Source organism: Phoxinus phoxinus, assembly GCF_949152265.1.
Source record: "Phoxinus phoxinus genome assembly, chromosome: 21".
Lineage (NCBI taxonomy): Eukaryota > Metazoa > Chordata > Actinopteri > Cypriniformes > Leuciscidae > Phoxinus > Phoxinus phoxinus.
Window position 1 is genome coordinate 16,254,605 of NC_136896.1, and position 18,878 is coordinate 16,273,482.

At 37.8% G+C, this 18,878-nt stretch overlaps 2 protein-coding genes across 2 annotated transcripts; one reads left to right on the top strand and one right to left on the bottom strand.

The window, feature by feature from the left end:
* Nucleotides 1–335: 335 nt before the first annotated feature.
* On the bottom strand, nt 336–13,711 carry aco2 (aconitase 2, mitochondrial). Its single transcript, XM_079594845.1, has 17 exons — nt 13,615–13,711; nt 12,345–12,487; nt 11,885–12,143; nt 11,610–11,702; nt 9,288–9,446; nt 9,040–9,190; nt 6,004–6,108; nt 5,829–5,920; nt 5,628–5,733; nt 5,381–5,538; nt 5,181–5,254; nt 2,883–2,994; nt 2,505–2,783; nt 2,240–2,431; nt 2,004–2,136; nt 1,789–1,910; nt 336–1,628 (listed from the first exon to the last, which is right to left on the bottom strand). Exons 1-17 carry the CDS (start codon nt 13,648–13,650, stop codon nt 1,497–1,499), a joined length of 2,346 nt encoding a protein of 781 aa, XP_079450971.1. The 5' UTR covers nt 13,651–13,711; the 3' UTR covers nt 336–1,496.
* Nucleotides 13,712–14,732: 1,021 nt separating this feature from the next.
* phf5a (PHD finger protein 5A) lies at nt 14,733–18,819 on the top strand. The gene is made up of 4 exons (XM_079594864.1): nt 14,733–14,900; nt 15,370–15,393; nt 17,022–17,188; nt 18,651–18,819. Exons 1-4 carry the CDS (start codon nt 14,849–14,851, stop codon nt 18,738–18,740), a joined length of 333 nt encoding a protein of 110 aa, XP_079450990.1. The 5' UTR covers nt 14,733–14,848; the 3' UTR covers nt 18,741–18,819.
* The last annotated feature ends 59 nt before the right edge of the window (nt 18,820–18,878 follow it).

Sequence of the window (18,878 nt, forward strand, 5' to 3'; positions counted from 1 at the left end):
CAGTGGGTCAATGGAAAAGTTTAGAGAAAAACAGAATAAAAATGCAAAATACAACCATAGCAATTTAAAAATGTAACCGTAGTTAAAATATTTTCCAAATACTACTTTACACATTTATAATATTATTTTTTCACAGTATAAATTGAGTCTTTATACATTCAAATATATATATAGCTGCCTTTTAAATTTAAGGATGGAGTTCCCTCACACAAAGATGATCACATTTGGAGGTCCATAGCACCTAAAATATTGAAAACCAGCATGCATGGGTGTAATATAATACAATAAAATGTTGAGGGGGGGAGAGGCTAATACATACATTAACAAGGACTGAATTATTTGAAATGGCTTTTATTTTTATAACCCACTGTGACTGATCAGCATTAATTTCCTCACAAACAAGAAAAAAAAAAGGAAAATGATGGAGTTATTACCAAGAGGCTGTGTTTGTGAGGTGTTACGAGCATCTGATGAGCACAAACATGTTGAGTCAGACAACGCTAGTAAATTACACCTTGGTGTTTTAGTAGTTGCTATCATCCGCTGGTCAGAGTGATTGATGTTACTGCTTTGACATGGGTACAGCTCTGAATGAAAGAAAAGAAAACAACCCTACAAAAAGGGGCACTCAAATATACAGAAAAGGTGCTCAAGAGGTTGGAGATCTGATTACTGATCCATTACTCAATAACTGTCATCCAAAACACTTAAGATAATGCACATCCGAGATTCTTTGCAAAGGTTTATAAATAAGCATTATGTTTAAAACATGAACAGATTTGACCTGCTGTGCATTCAGAACAGACATATTTGATACGATTTTGGTGTTGTGTATGATAGAATCTGCCAAGGTTTGACGAACAGGCATAGACAAGTCACTCTGACTCACAGTAAGAATTAGCGACATGAACAATAACTGGTCAAGTTTCAAGCTTGCATGAACAAGAAAACCAATTATAATGAAAAGTGGAAAAGCAGTGGTTAGAATTGTGTGAAATAAGATATCATTCCATCAATAAAGCCAATAACAGGACAGAAAATTCACAAGCAGCTTTCATTACAGTTAAGTGTAATATTTCAAATAACAGAAATGAATAAATCAACAGTTGCATGAACACCTGCACACATATTTGGATGATTTTATGAATTAAACTCGGGTGTCTCCCACTAACATGTAAGTGCTTAGCATCTTTTGTAGGTTAGCTTATTTTTTTAAATTCTCCATTCTGTAATAAACAGACCCAGCATGAAATGTATAAGCATTACAGTTGCTAAACTTCACATCTTTTATCTGCCCTGCAATATATTATGTAGATTTGAGAAGTTTGCGTATTGACATGACTTGTCTATGCAGTACAGTTTTGAAAATGTATGGTGTATACTTCAGATCATAATACATGAGAGCATTTAAACATTTCATACACATACCAATCCTCCTCCTTGATGCATGACCCCTTCCCCTCCCAAATATGTATATTGATGGCCAATCACAATCATTACTGAAGCTCTTTCATTCTGTTGAGGGCGGAACCTGCCTTGAACCATCCAATCTGGGTTTCGTTGAAAGTGTGGTTCAACTCAATAGTTTCCGAGCTCCCGTCAATGTGCTTGATGATGGCATTAAGAGACTAAAGGAACAATAGATTAAATAGATTATTAGTGTCATGTTTGTGGGCTCTCACATTTAAAAAATCGGATAAGACTTAAATCTTTTAGTGTGGGCCAGCCTGAACAAAAACCAGGAAAGATGCATATAAACTAGAAACTGTTTAACAGAATAGGTCTTACCTTTCCAGGGGCAAAGGTCTCAAGCCCTATAATGGAGATTTTATCGTCTGGGCGGATTTTGTCGTAATCAGCAGGATTGGAGAAGGTGAGGGGCAGCAGGCCCTGTTTCTTCAAGTTAGTTTCTGTTGACAATCATGACAAATTCATTCAAATCAATTGCGAAATGAGACGCTCGGCTTCAAACAGGGGGGGACAAGGCGATCAAATTCACTTACCATGGATTCTAGCAAAGCTTTTCACAATGATGGCCCTCCCTCCTAGATGTCTGGGTTCCAGAGCCGCGTGCTCTCTGCTGGAACCCTCACCGTAGTTCTCATCTCCAACAACTATCCATGAAACATTGTGCTTCTGCAAGTGGGGAAATTACAGAACATCCAGAAATCGTTGTGAATACAAATGCTCTCAATAGGCAGAAAGCATAAATGACACATATAAAAAAAGCAGCATTTACTTTGTAATGGCGGGCAACATCAGGGACGCCACCAAACTCTCCAGTCAATAGGTTGCGAATTTTATTGACGGCATCATTCTCAGTATTAACGGCACCAATTAGAAGGTTATTGGAGATGTTATCGAGGTGGCCACGGAACTTAAGCCAGGGTCCGGCAGCGCTGATGTGGTCAGTGGTGCACTTTCCTTTCACCTGACAGAAAGAGTTACATAGTTCAGAGTGATATTGAAAACCAGAATTTCAAATATCCATGACTAAAACTTACCTTGATGAGCACTTGGAGGTCCTCAAGGTCTTTCCCACTCCATTTGTCGAAGGGCTCGAGCAGCTGCAGGCGGTTGCTCTGAGGGTTCACATCTACTTTCAGACCAGACCCATCAGGTGGTGGGTGCTGGTAGGTGTCCTGGCCTGGGTCGAAGTCACGAGCAGGAAGCTCATCTCCTGTGGGCGGCACCAGTTTAAACTTCTCTCCGTTGGGGGCTGTGAGAAAGTCAGTCTCAGGGTTGAAATTCAGTGTGCCTGCAATGGCAAGGGCTGTGACAATCTGTGAAAAAATAAATAAATTGGCAAGACTTCATACAAAGGGTTTTGGGGGGGAAAACATTCAGAGATTGAGGCACATTTGTGAGCAGGTGCGAAATACCTCTGGTGAGGTGACAAAAGCATGAGTGGCGGGGTTAGCGTCATTTCTGGCCGTGAAGTTTCTGTTGAATGACGTAACAATGGTGTTCTTTTCTCCCTTCTTAACATCACGTCTGCAAGAAAGATTTTTATTGGTTTATGATATGGCTTTATTACACAGTTCTTTGAATTACTTGATTCTGATTGGTCAATCGTGGAATTAAGGTAAAATATTTTTGTATAATGACGCTAAAATATGAACGTTGTCCCAGTCACCTGATTTTGCTAGTTTCATATCTCTCATGTGACTCAAAGCTCTCAACCTTCTCACATAATACAATAAATCAACTGAACTAAACTTCATAGCCAATATTTGAGCAAGTAACCCTGTAAAAAAATTAGAGTCACTGACCATTTTTACTAAATAAAAAGATGAGACTCACCTCCATCATGATCTATTTTGTGATAATAGCTGGCTAAGTGTACATGTTTCCTTACATATTACTTATTTAGTCACACAAAAAACTTTGGGTCAGTAAGTTTATTAGGTCGTTTATTTTACCTTTATTTAGCATGGATGCTCTAAAATGTTAAAAAAGTTGCTACAAAAAATTATTTCAAATAAATGTTGTTCTTTTGAACTTTCTATTAATCAAAGCACCTGGGAAAGTATCACGGTTTCCGCAAAAATATTAAGTAGCCCAACTGTTTTTAACATTAATAATAAGAAATGTTGTAATTGACAACAGGTCATTAAATTATTCGAATATAATGCACACCCAAGGCTGTAATATAGATATGTACAAATACATGAACCAATGTAATGATTTGAAGATTGGTTCATCAACCAATCAACAGCCCTGTAGTATAAATTGTATTCATATTTTACAATATCATATACCCCAAACTTTTGAACGGTAGTGTACAAAAGAAAACCTGCAATGTTGAATTTAAAGTGTGTATGTCAGGTTAAAATTTTTTTTTAGATATATTAAATAAGGTTTAGATGTCTGAGTGAAAATGTAATTATCATTAAAATTATTACTGTAACTGCCCTACAATAAGCTTTATAGCCATTTCTGTCAAGATCATATTTTTAAAACGCAGCTGAGCTGTGACGTCATACAAGGGAGACGTGCCAACAAAGTTCTATTCAAGTATGGAGAGTTTTGAGTCTGAGGAGATGCAAAATCCCCCTCAAACCTATACGATGGCCCACAGCCATACAATTTTGAGCCTCCCAGGCGGGAGACTGATGAGGAGCCAAACAGAAATGTAAATAATTCATATCGAAGAAACATAAATATCTGGTGTGAAGAAGAACCAGTGGATAGTTGGTCAGGTGTCTGGTAAGTATAGGCGTAACGGTATGTATTCGTATTGAACCGAAACGGTACGGGTGTCACGGTTCAGTGCATGAATATACACGGAGAATACACAGTATATATTAAAAAAAAATTTAACTCGCGTGCAAATTAATTAATGCGGAACTACTGTTAGATACGCGGGTTATTTAGGGACACCTAATCTGTAGCTCCGCCTTAGCTCTGAAGCTCCGTGGCTATAATGAACAGGCTGCGATCGATGTCAATATTGCAATGCTGGAATATGTTGGTTGGTTGGTGTGTGTGTGTGTGTGTGAGAGAGAGAGGGAGAGGGAGAGAGAGGGGCGCGATCGACGTGCTTCTACTACAGTAGCATACACCGTAGGCACCGCATCAGCTGCCAGTCTCACTCGGGTTTTAAATCCCATTTTATAACTCATGAGATCTCCAACCGCGTAGTCCTTCTCAGTGAAATGGGCGCTGCAAATGACCGAAGTCTTGGATACCGAAGCAGCACTGAAGTCGGCGCGTTTGCTCCGAATAAAGTTGACCCAGGCATGGAACACAGTGGACTCTGTGACCGGTTTTAACGGTGTTTTTGCACCCAGCACAAACGCAGTAATTCACCATCGTGAAAATACGCCTGCGTATACTAACGACCTAACTTAACTAACTAAATAACTAAATAAATGTCCTAATCACTAATTCTCTCGCTCTATCACTCGTGCAATTATCAACACAGCTCAGCGAGCTGGGGAGACGTCTCCCTGTTATGACGTCAAACGATTCGTTTGGAATGAGGAGCAGTTTTAAGGGAGGACTGAAAATAACGGAACTTTTTCATCTTATATTCTGCCTTTAGGAATCGAAAAACATACAAAACAATACATCAACTTGTCAAACGTGTATTTCCCCTCACTATTTTGTGTTAATCAAAATTAAAAATTTAACCTGACATACACACTTTAAACCTGTGTTGAAGACAAATACTTTACCTGTCCCACTGACCAATGCAGGGTCCACAGGCATTAGCCAGGACAACTCCACCAACATCCCTCAACACTTTGGCCTGCAGGTAAAGAAACGCATTCAATTGTTAGACTAAATGCAGAACAATCAAGAAATTTGGACGAACACACAACCAATGAAGCTATTTCAAATAATAAAATCCAAGGGCTCTCCAACTAAGACTCACATAGCCATCTCTCTCAATCGTGGCACGAATCTGCTCGGACCCAGGGGTGATTGTGAACTGGGCTTTGCTTTTGAGTCCTTTGTCGAGTGCTTGTTTGGCCACGGAGGCAGCTCTGCCCATGTCCTCATAACTGGAGTTGGTGCAGCTTCCAATCAGACCTGTAATGTTCATGGACAGGGAGCCATTTTATAAAATAATAAAATAATATCAATAGCCATTCAAATGGGGTGGACTCTAAATCACTGACCAACTTTAACATCCAGGGGCCAGCCATTTTTCTCAGCGACAGACCCGATCTCTGAAACGGGGTGGGCCAGGTCAGGAGTAAATGGGCCATTGATGTGAGGCTTCAGCTGTAAAGGAGGATAACAAATCATGTCGAAGTGAATTTTTAACACTTAACTGTAAGATTCATTCAACTTACGTAGCTTAACTGATCTGCTCTTACCTCACTTAGATTAATCTCGATCACCTGGTCATATTCACAACCCGAATCAGGGACCAGCAGATCTTGATTCTCATTTGATAGAACAGCAATTTCTGAGAGGGAAAAGTAGAATGAGAGGCCAAACTTTTGAAGAAACAGTTGAATTAAACATTGATGAGAGACTACCGCTGCTTACCTCCACGGCCAGTCTTCTCCATGTACGTCCTCATACGGTGGTTGTAAGGGAACACAGAGGTGGTGGCTCCAATTTCAGCACCCATATTACAGATGGTGGCCATTCCTGATTAGAAAACACAAAAGCATATTCAGACTTTCAAATGACTGATATAACACGCTATGCCACCAACCAGGCCCGTCGCGACAAGGCAAGCAAACCAAGCAATTGCTTGGGGCCCCGAGCTGGCCTGGGGCCCCAAGACAACGACTGGTTAAGAATAAAATGCAACGACAAACTGCGTGAGCAACCCTTTGATAGTCAATGCAGTAAAGTGCAATGACACTGTTATCGGGATACCCCTCAAGAGGGCCCCTCTCGCTGACAGCAGCCAGCCAACCACGCCATCTCTGCGGCCGGCAAAATACAAAACCTCCTCGGTAGTCATAATGAAGCGGAATTATGCTTCAGGAAGCCAGAAAAGAAAAAGAAAAACAAGATAGTGGTAAGTGATAAATTACACTGGATAAAATAGCTCTACTTGTCTTGTACAAATGGTGTAATTTTGCAGCAGGTAGGCTAGCAAAAATATGTTTATGTTAGCTAACGTTACCTGCCTGACGGCAAACGCTGCTGGTAACGAACAGTTAGTGCAACTTTTTTTTTGGGTGTAATGTGTTTTTTTAACGGGATAAGGAAGACACAGATCTGTTCCAGAGTCACTGTTTATCGTATTTAATGACATGACATTGCTATAGCTTGTAATAGGTTTTGATGAAAGTGGCATAGCATGCTATAGCCTAACTATTCCACCGTGATAATCTATTTATGGGGGTTAGGAAAACCACACAATAAATTCTGTGCATCAAACATTAGCTTGGGATGATTTTAAGCATTGGTAGTTGTAAAAGCAGCTGCATCCCTTCCCTTCTAATATCAAAATATGGAAATGCTAACATATCTTTTCGGTAACACTTTATAATAACCATCATTAATAGATGGTAAATTGTTAGTTATTTAATCTTTAGTTAATTGTCATTTAACAGTTAGCAAACAGTCTTTTTACCCATCTATAAACAGTATTTAACCAGAAAGAGGCAGAGGAACATGATTTTTTCATAGCTTATCTTAATGTGCTAGTGTCGTGTGATATACGGTAGTAACAGTTTACGCAAATATGACATTATTTTTATAAGTTACCAATGGACCTTGAACAGTTACTTTATTCTGTGTGGCAATTTTTACACTGTTACATTTTGAAGTACAGTATCAGGACAACCCACGTGTTTTACTGGTACTGTTTATTAACTATTTAACAAGGTATTATAGTCATCTGTCGCAACTTTATAATAACCTTCCAGATAATGTTTATAGACAGTTTACAAACCAACTAGTAACCCTTAACAAAGTGTTAGGAATATCTGGTCCGTCTATCTATGTAATGTTTATAGATGTTTAAAAAAATGGTTACAAACATTTTTTAATCATTACCTGATACCCAATATATTATATGATAGATATAATGTGTGTTACAATAAACTGTTAATTTACAGCACTATTACTAATTATTAAACATTATATAATAATGGGTTTTTTTGGGGGGGGGGGCCTCCATGTCCATTTTGCTTGGGGCCCCCAAATTCCTTCAAACGGCCCTGCCACCAACACAGTACCGTACATTATTTTAGGCCCAATTTTGAGATTGCCGCAAAAAAATAAAATAATCTGAGGCACATTCATGTGGGTGATGATAGCAATGTCTAAATTATCAAAGACCTGACCTTAGAGAAGCCCTGATGGTCCGAGAGATATTTAGTGGTCTGTAATTTTATTCAGTCTGTAATTAAAGTTCTGTAGTGTGAAATGTTTTTTGACAGGAACTGACATGGAGACAATAATGTGAAAAGACTTTGAAGGTCGTTTAGTGTTTGGGTGGCATTAGGGAAACATCCAAATTGGACTTTCTGCATTTGTGTTTCACAGATTTACAAGTGATTTTAATCCCATCTATATTCTACGGAAATCCTAAGGGACATGGTAAAATATGAGATGGGAGGAAAAATTATGTCAATGCTTTTGCATTCTCTCGCAAATGTTTGTGTTCCCCCGAGAAATATTGAGTTTGCTCACAAAATATTTTATGTTCATCTGAGAAACATTACGGTTTGTCACAAAAAATGTTGTTCCTTGAAAAAATATAGAATCTGGACACAGAATGTTTTACGTTCCCTCAAGAAATATTGCGTTCGCTCACAAAAAATGTTGAGTTCCCTCAAGAAATATTGCGTTCTGTCACAAAATGTTTTGCGTTCCTCTGATAAATATCGAGTCCCCTCACAAAATGTTTTGCTTTCCCCTGAAAAACTTTTACGTTCACCTGAAAAATATTAAGTTTCAGGGTTTTTTAAATTTCTCTGGGGAACGTAAAAGCATTGAAATATATTTTTTCCTCCCATCTCATTTTTTTTTCATCACCATGTAGCTTTAAGGGCTTCGTAGTATTCAACATGCCAGTTATTCTTCACTCAACCTATAAAAATTACGAAGCAAATAACATACTGTTTGTCAGCTAATTGCCATCCTCTGAGAAATCTAATTCCATCTGGACAATAACATCTTAAAGCTTCTCATTCATTATGACCTTTGTTGAACACCATAACTAAAGCTAAATTTACCACTGCACACCATGGTGCACTATAATTATGTATTTCGACCTTACATTATGGATACAGACTTTCAACTCAAAGTAACAATTGACCAAATTAAGGAAGGAAAGTTAAATCCCAAAATTGCTCAAAATGGTCACTGTAATATCAGCTACAGGTATGATCTCTAACTTAACTACCTTATGTAACCCTACCCTAATTAAACTACCTTATGTAACCCTACCCTAATTAATCTAACTTAATCTACGAATGAAGTTGTTGATGCTTATATGAATTGTGATATATGAAATGGCACTATGATATATGAAATGAGGTCCAATATTAATAATTGTATCTCAAACATTCTTTAGAAAAATAATCCAATCTAAATATTGCTTAAGCAAGTTTTCACCTGTACAGGAGATAGAGTCCACACCAGGGCCGTGGTACTCCACAATGGCACCAGTGCCACCCTTCACAGTCAAAATACCAGCAACTTTAAGGATGACATCTTTTGGTGAGGTCCAGCCAGATAATGAGCCTGTTAATTTCACACCGATGACCTGGAAAAGCAGATAGAACCTATACATAAACACTTCCAGTTGCCTAATTTTAGATAGCAAGTGTTAAGTTGAATGGAAATGGGCAATAGCAGCTTACGTTTGGGCACTTCAGCTCCCAGGGGATGCCTGCCATGACATCAACAGCATCAGCTCCACCAACTCCAATGCAGATAGAGCCCAGACCACCACCATTAGGGGTGTGAGAGTCTGTACCAATCAACATGACTCCAGGGTACGCGTAGTTCTCCAAGATAATCTTTAAATAAAAACAAAAAGGTTGATTTATATTGCCTGCTTGCAACAAAACTGCAAGCCTGTGATGATCAGCTAAGAACAAAAAAGCCGATCGACTGATACCCATCACTGAAATAAATAATAGGCCAACTATTCTTAACAACAACAAAATTAAGAGATAAGAAAGTATCATGATTTGAACATTCATTATTTATTGGCAAGCAACATGTACAACATATTCCATTCCCGTTCTTAGAGGTGATCAGGAACAGCTTAGAGCTTAACAAATATAGAATTCCTGTGAAATATATTATAATAATAATAAACAACAAGTCTTTATCGACAGAAAGTAATAAAACAAAACACTGCATAGTCTTCACTGTATAAATGAAATATAGATTAATGTCTGTTTGATTAACATTAATGACACAGATGTTAGCAGGAATATTAGGCTGCTGTCACTTTAAGACCGAATGCTCGGACCCAATATACTTTTGCACATGCGACTTATTTCCCAACTGTTCATGTTAACCGATGGTGTTTAAGCGAATACTCACCAAGCGGGGCATTTTGACATATTTCTGTGTGCATTTAACCGTTTAGGAACAAACTCGAAGTTCAAAGCTGACTTTGCTTGCCCGTGTTCCACTCCGTCTCAGAGTGCGCGCACAGAAAGCCACTTGGGAAACAGTATCTCTTTTGCGGCTTAATGCGGTTTTAATAACTCTTTTTATTATCGAACAAATCCTTGTTCCTTTGCAACAAATCACTGATCTAGCTGATTTAGAGAAGCAATTTTAGCTGCGCATAGCAACATTGTCTCACGAGTATTGTCTCATCTGATCAACCTTTATCGGCCGATAACTTTTGGCGCCCGATCAATTGGAGCATCCTTAAAGCAATTATGTGTACATCTTATGTGAAATTTAATAGTCATGGACAAACCACCTGAAAAAAGTCATACTGCAGGGGTCGGCAACTGGCGGCCCGCGGGCCAAAACTGGCCCGCCAGCAATATTTTCTGGCCCGCTGGATTATTTTGGAAGTTATTTTTTTTTTATTTTTTTTTTTTTTTTTACTATAACGGTTTACAAATAGGCCCCGTGAATCAGTGATGCGCGGGATGATCCAAAATGAGCGACGAGTGCCTGCGGTCACCCGCGGTTACGAGTCATCCAAAAATATTTTTAATGATATTCGGGTCGCGGTCGGTCGGGTCGTTTGAAATAAAGATGCCAATTAAACCATTGTAATTTATATAGTACTAGACATAATGTTCTATGAAATACACATGTCTACACTTTATTGTCTGAATAACTGCGCGAGGATGACGCACGAGCTCAGTCTGCAGAGATGACAGTGGGAAATCCTTATTTACCTTTTGAATGTTGAGCGCATTATTAACTTTTGAATAATGGTGCGTTCACACCGGACGCGAATAGCGCGTCAGGCGCGAGTGATTCCAATGTTAAGTCAATGCAAAGACGCGTCTTTGCATTGACTTAACATTGAAATCACTCGCGCCTGACGCGCTATTCGCGTCCGGTGTGAACGCACCATTAGAGCTGAAGCGGGACAAAATGCCCGATTTCCCAAAACGTTGAACTGAGCAATGCCATTGTGCCATTTTAATAGGCTACTTTTAAACGCATATAGCTCAGTAATGCGAGTTTTATGTATTTTCTGAGAGGGGGCGGGGTTTTTGTTGGGAAATTCGGAGGAGAGACGCACACTTCGAGACTGGATAAACACATGCAGCATCTTAATTGTTAAGAAAATGAAACGAAATAAATGAATAAATCAAGCCTTTATTACAAATACAGCATTTAGAAAAATGCGCACCCCTAGTTCCTACGTCTATGGCCCAATGGTCCAGTGGTAGAACATTCGTCAAGTGTGTAAAAGGTTCTGGGTTCTAATCTGCATTTGTATAGTTTTTTTTTTTTTTTTCGTTTTTTCTTCTTCATCTAAACCGATTATGCTCATCAGTGGTTGTATATAAGTAGTAGGGACACGTTTGTGTGCATTATATTTTGTGATTTCACCTAACGAATAGGCCTATTCCATGTAGCTGGCCCGCCATCTACTGGATAAAAAAAATATTGGCCCGCGGCCAAAGTTACTTGCCGACCCCTGTCATACTGGTTAACAACTAGTCAAACGTTTTTTTTTTTTTCTCCAGTACCTGATGGATGATCCCAGAGCCAGGTTTCCAAAAGCCAACACCATATTTAGCCCCAGCACTAGCAAGAAAACTGTAAACCTCTTGATTCACTTCCTGGTTGACAGCGAGAAAAGGAATGAAATAATGCAATAGTTAAATAAAAAAATCAGTGAAGAATAAAAATAAAATGTCTTATTTTGTGTTCAGCAGAACAAAGAAATTCACACAGTTTTGGAATACAAGCAAATCATATGCATGGTACTCTTGCAACAACATCCCTATATGGCATCATTCACCTTTGCTTTCTGTAGATCTTGGACTCCTCCGATCTGCGCCTCGATAAGATGGTCACAGTGGATAGTGGATGGCACTGCAACTTTTGGAAGTCCACTGCTGATGAACTGCAGCATGGCCATCTGCGCTGTAGCATCTTGCATAGCAACTCGATCCGGTCGCAGGCGCAAATACGTGCGTCCTCGAGCGATTTCCTGTCCAGCCGGGTCATCCAGATGGCCATAGACAATCTTCTCTGACAGGGTGAGTGGCCGATTGAGTCTGGAAGATGTGATTTCACATGTAAAGCACTTGGAAAAAACTCACAAGATTTAAGACAGTACAACTTTTTAAACTAACCAATGCAGGAAAAAAGTATTTTTCTTCTGTAAAGGTAAAAAAGAGCCACTGAGTGACCTTATTAAAGATAAGAAGGGCGGAAGCAAATAAAATTGAGTGTAAAACACTGTAATGCTTTCTGACCTTTTGCGCACAATGTCAATATTTGAGCGAAGCTGGTCATAGTTGACGCAATTGCTTGGCTCAAAGCGGCTCATGGCCACCTTGGCCTTTGCGTTGAGGGCTGCCGCCACATGAAAGCGGCGGGCACCCTGACCCAGAGCGAGCTGAAATAAACAAACAGGGAATCAGTACACAAAAAGCTGAGACACAAACTCAGAAATCACATAGTAAACAACTAGATTATAATATAAACAGGGTTCCAACATCTTTGACCAATGAAATTCCATTATATTTCCATGACTTCCAGATATTATTATTTTGAAGAGGAAATATTAGAGGATTAAATACTTTTGAGAACATCATAAATAATAATCATCTGTATTTTCTAGAGAAAAGTCTATGACTTCTTGGGATTTTGTGTACTTTCATGCCTTGAAATAAGTTGTAAAATTCCCTGATATTGTAATGAAAGTGAGAACTGAAAAATACATTTAATTTGACATACACAACAAATAAATAGATCTTATATCTTGTCAAATAAACAGTAAATATATACTCAACTTGACCAGAACATACTGTCATGTGATGGCTAAATCCATGACAGCATCAAGGTTATATGGGGTATTTTTTGTTTTAAACCTCATGTGGACAGGAACATGTTACAAGATTGTTCGAACTGCCGTCATACATGTTTTAGGCTCATATTATTAATGACAACATCAGTATAGATTACCAGTGTTGTATTTTTGAAATCACAGCTGCTCACTTCGCTCAATGTGATCAAACCTCCGGTGTAAAGTTATGCCAATTTAAGACGGCATATAATAGTGCTAGATATATAAAAACGTAATCATTTGCTTTCAATGATTTCATGACGCTGTCATGTAGCGGTGTCAAGTTAATCTACCGTTATCCTCACTACGCCGTTTTAACCTTGTGTTCACCTTGCGACTAAAACCAAACAGCCAGACATGAAAAATACACAGTGAGCGAATCAATGAAATAGCTGGAAGTATTTCTGGTTTTGTGCTTTGACTGTCTTGTATCAAACAGCTGGAAATAAAGATTATACGCCATCGGCGAGGCGCAGCGGCGCAAACGCGTCTGCTATGACATCCTTGGCCACAATGACCTGTGAGCACTTCATGAGCAGATTTCAGCACAAAAACAGTCAGATCACTCACTGCGAGCACATCAAACTATCAAGCACAGATCTGGGTGGCATTAATACATTAATTAAAAAAATCCAAAACATGCGTGTTGACTAGATAACATTTAGATGTTCATGTACCTGGAGCCGGGCGACGGTTAAGCAGTAGGTTGCCATTTTGTTCACTGACAAAGATGTGACGCGAGAATATGACGTGCGGGTATAAGAACTCAATGTCTTGGAAGGATGTTGAAATGTTTGGATCTAATTGTGTCTTATTTTAAAAGACCAACAATTTAAGGTGCTCACATTTTTCCTCATTAATTATTAACGTAAAAAAAACATTAAAGTAAATTTAAAAATGAATGTAATGTTACATTCTAGTAATGTTTTGTCCAGGTGTGCATCTCTTGCTTTTAGGACCTTGTCTAAAATGACACAAAGATTTGTAACAATTATTTACTAAACCTGTGATATATCTACAGATATTACAAAATAAAAACATTTAGTTAAAACGAATAGAATATAAAGCCAAACAATTTTTTTTTTAGATGACAGTTTACAGTAAGAGACCATTTAGTCATAATCTTTTTAAATAAATTGTTGTATCTGTAAATAATATTTAATGGGCCGTGAACTAACAATGGACAGTTGTATTTTTATTAACTAACGTTAACAATAATTAATACATAATATAACAAATGTATTGTTCATTGTTAATTACTGTTAGTTAACGTTCATTTTAACTAGCGGTACCTTATTGTAAGTGTTACCATATTTTACAATAGAAGTAGACCTTCATTTTTTTTTTACAAAATTAACATCATACTTAATTTTTTTTTTTAAATTACATATTATATACTATTATTTGTCACTGACAAAAAAGTGCACACTGTCTAGAGATTTTATGCAATTATAAAACAAATGGTTATATAAACTTTATTTTACTTTTTATAAAAATTATACAAAATTTCCAGCATCTGCAAACATAGAAATCAAATATGTGTTGTTATTATAGGTTGTTTTAAATCCTCACCTTCGAATTTCTGTTTTGAAACGCAGAATCCATGTTTTTTCCCGGACCTTTTCCAGATTAATTGAGAATGGAATTTTACGAAATGTCCCCTTTTTGAGATACGTTTCTTTTCACTTTTAAAAACGTGTCTGGTATCTTGATTATTTTGTACACATTTGGTCGAATATGTGCTTTCCTTTTGAAATCATATTTCTGGTCATGTTGTATTGTGTCCAGTAGGTGGCAGTAAGTTGCTGCTCAGCCTTCAGTCCGAACAATCAGAACAGAAGAAGGAAGTTCGAAGGTCATCGTTGCATCGCCGCTAGTATCTCACTAGCTAGCTACGTTCGTTCTTTTATAATGGCAAAACATCACCCAGATTTGATTTTTTGCCGAAAACAGGCTGGTGTTGGTAAGGCTTTATATTTATTAGATTTATGTTTTATTAAAAGCTTTAAATACATGATTGAATTGTTATTTAATGTATTTGTTTAACGAATAAATGAATAGCTAACAAGGCAGTGAATGTTCGCTAGCGCTAAAATGAATGAATAGTCGTATTGAAATTAAAGTGGGAGGTGATTCAATTATTTTATGTAGGCAACACTTAATATATCTCACTGACTAAGTTATCTTATTAGTTGCTAGTTAATGGCTTAACAAGATATTCTGTGAAAAATCTGGTAAAGTATTGTAGCAACAGATGCAAAGGTGACGTTAACGTTACTTGGTCGTTTGTTTAGTAGTTGGAGCCTGGAGGGCAGTATTGTCATAATATTTTTTTTTTAGTGTACCTTTTGCTGTATTGTTCATTTGCATGGTTTCAATTTGATAAAGTATAAAGTGCGTTGTATCTAATTTTATATTTCCTTTCTTTGCAGCCATTGGAAGACTGTGTGAAAAATGTAAGTTTTGGACTTTATCGTATTATGTATGTTCGATGCTTTAGCTGTTACATTTAAGGCGTTTTTCTTTCATTTTAAACATATTCTTCTCATTTAATATTTTTAGTATTGAAATAAAATCACATTTGTTCGTTTTACAGACGTTTAGTTAAAGAAAAAATAATCACTGTGCATGTTAAATAAATACTGTTTAACAGTAGCAAAAAAAATTTTTTTTTTAAACGACAACAAACATTTCAAGACAGAGTTACCATGAACTCCAAGTGATTAATATGCGCCACAATGCTAGAAGTAGGGCTGCTTATTATGACAAAAATTATAATCACGATTGTTTAACACGCTTATGAGTGGGCGATATTGACCAAAACCTTATATATGTGATTTTATTGCAATATGTAATCAAGTATATTTTGCTGGAAATAATGTTGCTGTGATATCAGAGTTTTAGATGCCTGCAAAATTTCACAATTCTTGATACCAATCAATTTATTGATTGCCACAGCAGAATACTAGGCTAACTAATGTAAGTTAAAAAAAGTGAATATTACTTAAACTCATTTATCATATTGAATAGGACAATCTTGTACCATATTCATATAATAATAATATTCCCTTCTTTATCAACAACATGAAGTGCATTAAATATTACATTATTGAATGTTACACATCCTGTTTTCTCCCAGCTATTCACGTTCTCTTAAAGGAACACTCCACTTTTTTTGGAAATAGGCTCATTTTCCAACTCCCCCAGAGTTAAACAGTTGAGTTTTACTGTTTTCTAATCCATTCAGCCGATCTCTGGGTCTGGTGGTAGCACTTTTAGCATAGCTTAGCATAGATCATTGAATCTGATTAGACCGTTAGCATCGCTCTCAAAAAAATGACCAAAGAGTTACGATATTTTTCCTATTAAAAACTTGACTCTTCTGTAGTTACATCGTGTACTAAGACCGACAGAAAATGAAAAGTTGCAATTTTCTAGGCCAATATGACTAGGAACTACTATACTCTCATTCCTGCGTAACAATCAAGGAACTGTGCTGCCGTACCATGAGTGCAGCAGGCGCAATGATATTACAAACTTAGTGCCGGTCACGGTAGAAGTTACCTGACTATTTTCAGGCGCTGCTGCGTAATATCATTGCGCCTGCTGCACTCATGGTACGGCAGCACAGTTCCTTGATTGTTACGCAGGAATGAGAGTATAGTAGTTCCTAGTCATATTGGCCTAGAAAATTGCAACTTTTCATTTTCTGTCGGTCTTCGTACACGATGTAACTACAGAAGATTCAAGTTTTTAATAGGAAAAATATCGTAACTCTTTGGTCATTTTTTTTGAGAGAGATGCTAATGGTCTAATCAGATTCAATGATCTATGCTAAAAGTGCTACCGCCAGACCCAGAGATCGGCTGAATGGGTTCGAAAATGGTAAAACTCAACTGTTTAACTCTGGGGGGAGTTGGAAAATGAGCCTATTTCCAAAAAAAGTGGAGTGTTCCTTTAAGACATAACCTACTGTGTTTACGTGAATACAGTAAACTGAAAGCCACTTCCGTGTGATCAGGATGGTACTGCTACGATGTTATGCTCTTTAACTCAACAAATGTGTGTTTCTTTTCTATTTAAGGTGATGGCAAATGTGTTATCTGTGACTCTTATGTCAGGCCTTGCACACTAGTTCGTATCTGTGATGAATGCAACTATGGGTCTTACCAAGGGCGCTGTGTCATCTGTGGAGGTCCTGGAGTTTCTGATGCCTACTACTGCAAAGAGTGCACCATCCAGGAGAAAGATGTGAGTAAATCTGCCTACTTATTGTTTGTTCGACTGACTGACGCGAAATCACTGATCTATATAGAATGACTGGATAGCTCATGACGTCATAAACAGTGAAGCCACCGCGCCGCCATATTGGGATTCCCTAGTGAGCGCAGGCGTTCTATTGAATCAATAGGATTTTTTATGATTTGACTGAGAAAACATTGCCTAACGAGACACCGTTTTTAAATCTAAAGTCTCCCTGTACGTTCTTACAACGCAAGCATCCTAAGCATTTAAATGGGTATTTGTTTATAGTCGGAAATTTTTCCTGCTTATTAAAAATTACTTTTAAAAGCTGGGGAGAGGAGCTTGGAGAGTGTCTGTCTAGGTTAACAGCAGGTGGGAGTAATGAAATAGTGTTTTATTTTGTGATTTGCCGTTTGAAAGGAAAATAAGAAGCTTACCTCCTCGTTAAAATACACGTTTAAAATATAATATTTAAGTGTCCACTGTGTTCGTTATTCACTTATGGGACTTCCGTGTAGCTTAAGATCAGTGGTATAGCTAGTTAAAACCCCAAAACGTTAACTAAAACGGCAATTTATTTGCAAAAGGAACAAATAAGTCGTCGTAACAATGAATTATTTAGATAAGTGGACAGTGCGCATATGAACGAGCAGACTGAGGAGCCCTGTCGCTCTCACGTCTTCAAACAACACGAGCGCAATGCTCTCTCTCCCTCGCGCATATCAATATATGATAATAAAAGGTAGGAAGACCGATTGTGTTTTATAGATCAGTAGTTTGCAAATATAGTGTATGATTAGTTAGCAAGTACATGTTCAGGAAAGGCATAATACAAATTGTATGGGTAATGTAACGGTAAACGGACTGCACGAAGCTCTTTTGAAGCTGTCAAATGGACACTTAATTGTGATTGTTGCTGCTCTGAGGTTTCTTATAGGCTACTGTTAACTGAATTATCGTTTTTGTTTTTTTGAAGCTCTTGCCTCGGAGAAAACAACACGGGAATAGCGACAATTGTGCATATAAATAAGTACTTATAGGGCTTGTATTACAACCTGTCGGCAATTTTCTACATCCTTTTGTGAACGTCGTTTTACACTTGTATGCTGCACAGCGGGTCATCTTAAAAGTGCCGTCGGAGCTACCGATCTCTGTATAACGGCCGTTGGTGCCCTCTGCTGGTAGGGAATCGTAAGATGGCCGCTCGAACACTTCCGGTGGCTTCACTGCCTGGTGGCAGTTTAGAACGTCATGAGCTATCCAGTCATTATATATAGATCAGTGCACGAAATCTATTTTGCCCAGTATCCATATGTTTATGTGTAACCATATTTTCCTTCATTCAATACTTGGGTAACTGCTTCTCATATTGAATTTTCAAAATGTAATTCTGATGCGTTTTGGATGCATGTTTTTTTATTATATTACTGGAAGTTTCTGAAGAACTGTCTGTTTCATTGTTTCTCAGAGAGACGGCTGCCCCAAGATCGTGAACCTCGGCAGCTCGAAGACTGACCTTTTCTATGAGAGAAAAAAATATGGCTTCAAGAAGAGGTGAAGAAACGGGGATTTTGTTTGTCGCAGTAGTGCAAGAGTTTTCCATTTTGTTGATACAATAAAACCTTTTTTTTAAATGTTGTAGTGTTGATTATTCTGTTTGATTTGATGCTATTGTAGGGAAATTTACAGTTAGAGA